Here is a 5000-nt window from a genome sequence, read left to right as displayed (position 1 = left end):
ATAAAACTTCCTGTCCACATAGTGCGCAAGAGAGCCAACTTTACTGTCACAGCATGTGGGTGGCATCTGGAATCCAGGCCTGCCCTCCCCTTGATCTGCATAGATGCGATTCATTGTCACTGAATCAACAGAACTTAAATCAGTTGAAGAAAATGACCTTATACATATTTGACATAGCATCTGTGGAGATTGACAGCAATAATTTTTACCATTATGCCAATACTTAATTTTGTTTGTATTACATTCTTCTGGCATTCAGGTGGCATATTGGCAACTCTGGAACTTCTCTTAACAATATAATATGGTAATAAATATGTTGCAAGGCTGCATGGGCTATCATCCACACTGCAGAAAGAGGGAGCATGCCTGTACATAATCAAATGAGCGTGGATCAGGACTATTAAAGGGGACTGTACACAATTTACAATTCATACAGTTTACCACTACATTCAAATCCAAAAGTTTACATTCATTTTAGCATATCCTCATACGTAATCTCAACCTACCTGACCTAAATAGATGCCGGGAACCAATGCTAAGGAAACGTAGTCGACAGCAGTATGACAACAAAGTCACAAAGTCCTCCTCACTAAGGGTTATATTGTACAACCCAAGCGACAAGAAATTCCCCCCTTGTCTCCTCCACAATTTCTTTAAGGCAACAATACAGCACATATCCACTTCCTTAGTCACAAGAAAAGAATAACAACAGTGATAAATAAATAATAATATACAAACTTTTGCAGCAAATAATTACCAACATTCACTTTTCTTCCAAATCACCTGATTAAACCGGACCTTCCCCCTTACTGCAAGGAGAACTTTCAACTTGGAAGCCATAACCGTGCTATCCTATCATTACAAATGTTACAAAGGTGGGAGGACGACTAACCCTCCCTGAAAAGGCTTCTGGATCCATTCAGGTTCAGAACCCGCAGGCTGGTGCAAGCTGCCAGCAGATCCACAAAGTGGCGTTCACTAATGCTGGTGCTGTGCAGGCCTACAGACCGCACTGCACTCCCTATCTTTTGCCACCACTCCCCCCATACCCCATGGTCTGACAGCTGGACTTCCTGCGGTGTTATCAAAACCTGCTAGACTAAATAATGATACTGGTGGCAAAGATGGTGAAACATATAATAATAGTAATGTAGATTCTGGTTATAATAACAGCAATGGTTATAGTAATAATAACAATATTTATAATAATAATAATAATAATAATAATAATAATAATAATAATAATAATAATAATAATAATAATAATAATAATAATAATGATAATAGTAATAACAATAATAATAATAGTAATAAATAATAATAACAATAATAATAATAGTAACAAATAATAACAGTAATAACAATAACAATAATAATCTTAATAACTGCAATAAAAAAAATTATCATGGCAAAAATAATCACTGAAATATATATCTATCATAACAGTAACAATAAAAACATAACCAACTACAACAATAAGAATAACATTAGAAGAATACTAAGAAGAAGAGGAAGAAGTAGTTCTAGTTGCATTTATATTAGTAGTAGTACTAGTGGTACTAATACTAGCACTTGTAGTGCTAGTAGCATTTTTAGTAGTAGTAGTACTAGTAGTAGTATAAGCAGTTGTACTAGTAGTAGTAGTGCTAGTAAATAATCAAGTAACTAAATAGTTTAGTTTAATTTAATTTTACAATGGATATTCTTTAATGTGACAGGATGTCTGCTTATTTGCTTCTAAATCACCCCCTGTGTGCAAAGAATGGCCAGGGTTACCATTCACTGGCAGCGCTTAGGATTCAACGCAGGTCAGCAAGATTGCTAAACAAGATTGCTACAGCTGCAGCACACAGCACTCACATTAGTAGTATTTGTAGTAGTAGTAGGACTAGCAGTAGTATTGGCAGTAGTAATAGTATTGGCAGTCCTGGTTATGGTACTAGTAATAGTAGTAGTAGGAGTAGGCCTACTAGTCGTATTCATACTAGCAGTACTAGTACTACTAGCAGTAATAGCACTAGTAGTAGTAATAGTACTTATTGTACTGGTATTAGTAGTAGAAGTAGTAGTAGTAGTACAACTGTACTACTGGTACTAGCAGCAGTATTACGAAATGGAGTAGTTAAAGTAGTACCAGGAATAATAGAAGCAATAATGACAATGTGTGTTTGTGTTTCTATTTGCATGTTTTTTGTTTGCTTGTTTGTTTGTTTGACTCTGTGTGTGTGTGTGTGTGTGTGTGTGTGTGTGTGTGTGTGTGTGTGTGTGTGTGTGTGTGTGTGTGTGTGTGTGTGTGTGTGTGTGTGTGTGTGTGCGTGTGTGCGTGTGTGCGTGTGTGCGTGTGTGCGTGTGTGTGTGTGTGTGTGTGTGTGTGTGTGTGTGTGTGTGTGTGTGTGTGTGTGTGTGTGTGTGTGTGTGTGTGTGTGTGTGTGTATGTGTGTGTGTGTGTGTGTGTGTGTGTGTGTGTGTGTGTGTGTGTGTGTGCACGTGTACATGTGCATGAGCCTATGCATGAGTGTGAGTGTGAGTGTGAGTGTGAGTGTGAGTGTGAGTGTGAGTGTGAGTGAGTGAGTGAGTGAGTGAGTGAGTGAGTGAGTGAGTGAGTGAGTGAGTGAGTGAGTGAGTGAGTGAGTGAGTGAGTGAGTGAGTGAGTGAGTGAGTGAGTGTGTGTGTGTGTGTGTGTGTGTGTGTGTGTGTGTGTGTGTGTGTGTGTGTGCATGCATATGTGTACGAATATGTGTGCATGTATATGTGTATGAGTGTGAGTGCATTTGTGTGCATGCGTGCGCACATGCGTGTGTGTGAGTGCATGTGTGTACGTCTGTATTTACATCTGTTTGTGTGTGCTTGTCCTTTTATGTGTATTAGCGTAAGAGTCTTTTTGTGTGTGCACCCACACACATGCACGAACACAAACACACAAGTATGAAGAAAGGGGAGAAAATCGGAAAGAATGCATGAGATTATAACAATAGCAAGTTTTCCACCAACCTTGAATACCCAGTTGTGATAAGGTACGGAAGATGCAAGGAAAGTGTCCACAGCAGGGTTGACATCATCCGTGATCATGATCGTCACGCGGTCTGCAAGGAGGTAAGAAGCTGCCTCCCTCCATAGTCTTGACACTTGTGACACTGACAGAAGATCACTCACTCCCAGATAATGGAACAGTCCAACTAGGACCTGCAAGTTATGAAAATTGTTCAACGAGCATATACAAGATACTGTGAATCTTTTTTTTCCGCTGGTAAACTGTTTAGGAGGAATGAAATGCAATATGCAACCAAAAATACAAATTTTAAAATAAAAAGATACCTTGGCTGTCATATTGCTTAAATCTTTATAATTCATTATGTATTAAGACTCATTTCAGCACGTCTCACCAGCAAGCAAAATGTATACAAACAAGCTAAATCTAAAGATCGAGATCAGCATTCATTGCTTCTAACGGACGGCAAATACATTCCTCTAGTGGTTTGATCTCTTGCCCATCTTAATGCGATTTGAAATATGGTAGTGCGTCATCACTCTTCCTTTTCCTTGACATATTAGTCCCCTTCTCAGAGTAGTTTTATAATCTAGTCTACAAATAATGCCTAAATCCTAAAAAAATAAACTTCATTCTAGCTGCAGCTTTAAACTGGACAACAATTTCAACCCAAAATGTTCAAGTAAATGCTACAAAACAATGCTGCCACACTTGATTCAACTCAAAAAGTCATACAGGAATCATAAGCCTTAATTACAACTAGATTTAATCTCGGGAATAAAATGAAATCAAGAAAAAATTGTACCAATTCACAAAAGAAGAAAATAATATTAACTTTGTTTATCTTATGATGTCACTGGAACTATGGATAACCAAGTCATACTAAAATTACCAACACATAAGTTAAAAGACACTACTCAGACTAATATGCCCAAAGACCAAAGTAATATTTCATGATATGACGATAATATCCAATGAAAAAACTGTTTAAACATATGAAAAGAGTGCTCAACTAGCACCAAAGCTGACCTCAATTGGTAAACATTCAGCTGACATGATACGGTGAAGGTCTTCCGCTGTCTGACAAAAGCCAAAAGCATTCAAAAATACCAAATTCAACAAGCAAAGTTGAGGAAAATTTTCTTAAATCGCTGACCCCAGGTGACACTGACAGCACATTTTGCTCACATCTATGTTATTTTTATGAATGAGATTTGGTTTTGAGTTACTTGAAAGTCTGTATAAGCCTCACGGATATTACAAGTAATACTAATTTATAATGAATCACAGTGAATACTGTATTTTCTTAACAGCATTTTACGTTAAAATTATACTGAATTGATATCATAGAACTGTGTTGGATGAGAAAAAAAATCTGTTTTGGTTGATCAGCTGACTAACTTGTTCGGTTTTTTGGCTTTAGCCTCTACTTTAATATTGCAGTTTCACCAAACTTTTTGATAATATTATCGTTTACACTACTCTCTTTGCATTCTCATTTTTTTTATAAATATCCATTAGTATATGATAAGTATTATTTACTCCAATCCATTTAAACAAAATAAAACGTTTTAGCCATGCACAGAATCCAAGATGATCTATCCTTTGCTGTTACAAAAACAGTATATTTTATCTATTCTCTTACTACCGCGTAATTAGAATTTTGTACCAATTGAGGTCATATTCATAAATATGAGTATGTTTATACACAAATATATACGCATATCTGTCTACCTATCTTATAGATACGTATTTAATGATCTGTCTATATAATACATGTGCATATGTAGCGATAAGTTATGATTGGACTTCTATTCGCTACATCAAAATCAGGCAAGCAGGCAGGCAGGCAGGCAGACTGACAGGCAAGCAAGCAGGCGGACAGGCAGGCAGGGAGACAGGCAGGCTGGCAGGCGGGCGGGCGGGCGGGTATCAAACAGACAGAGGGAGGGGAATGAATGACAGACAGACAGACATAGACAGATAAACCGAGAGACAAATAGATAGATAG

General features: G+C 37.4%; 1 protein-coding gene across 3 annotated transcripts in view; it reads right to left on the bottom strand.

Moving 5' to 3' along the window:
* The window catches only part of LOC113810373 (F-box/LRR-repeat protein 2), a 15917-nt gene extending 11733 nt beyond the window's left edge, over positions 1 to 4184 (bottom strand). For 2 of the 3 annotated variants that reach the window (XM_070131722.1, XM_070131723.1), the window contains exons 1-2: positions 4019 to 4184; positions 2992 to 3183 (exon numbers count right to left, since the gene is read on the bottom strand). In XM_070131722.1, the coding sequence (XP_069987823.1) occupies positions 2992 to 3183; positions 4019 to 4045 (219 nt within the window). In that variant the 5' untranslated portion in view covers positions 4046 to 4184. The remainder of the gene's footprint in view (positions 1 to 2991; positions 3184 to 4018) is intronic. The other variant, XM_027362066.2, reaches the window with a different exon arrangement.
* Positions 4185 to 5000: the final 816 nt, after the last annotated feature.

The sequence above is a fragment of the Penaeus vannamei genome, chromosome 17 (assembly GCF_042767895.1).
Source record: "Penaeus vannamei isolate JL-2024 chromosome 17, ASM4276789v1, whole genome shotgun sequence".
NCBI classification, from domain to species: domain Eukaryota; kingdom Metazoa; phylum Arthropoda; class Malacostraca; order Decapoda; family Penaeidae; genus Penaeus; species Penaeus vannamei.
Note: the sequence above shows the minus strand (reverse complement) of the source record. Positions and strands in the feature narration are given on the sequence as shown.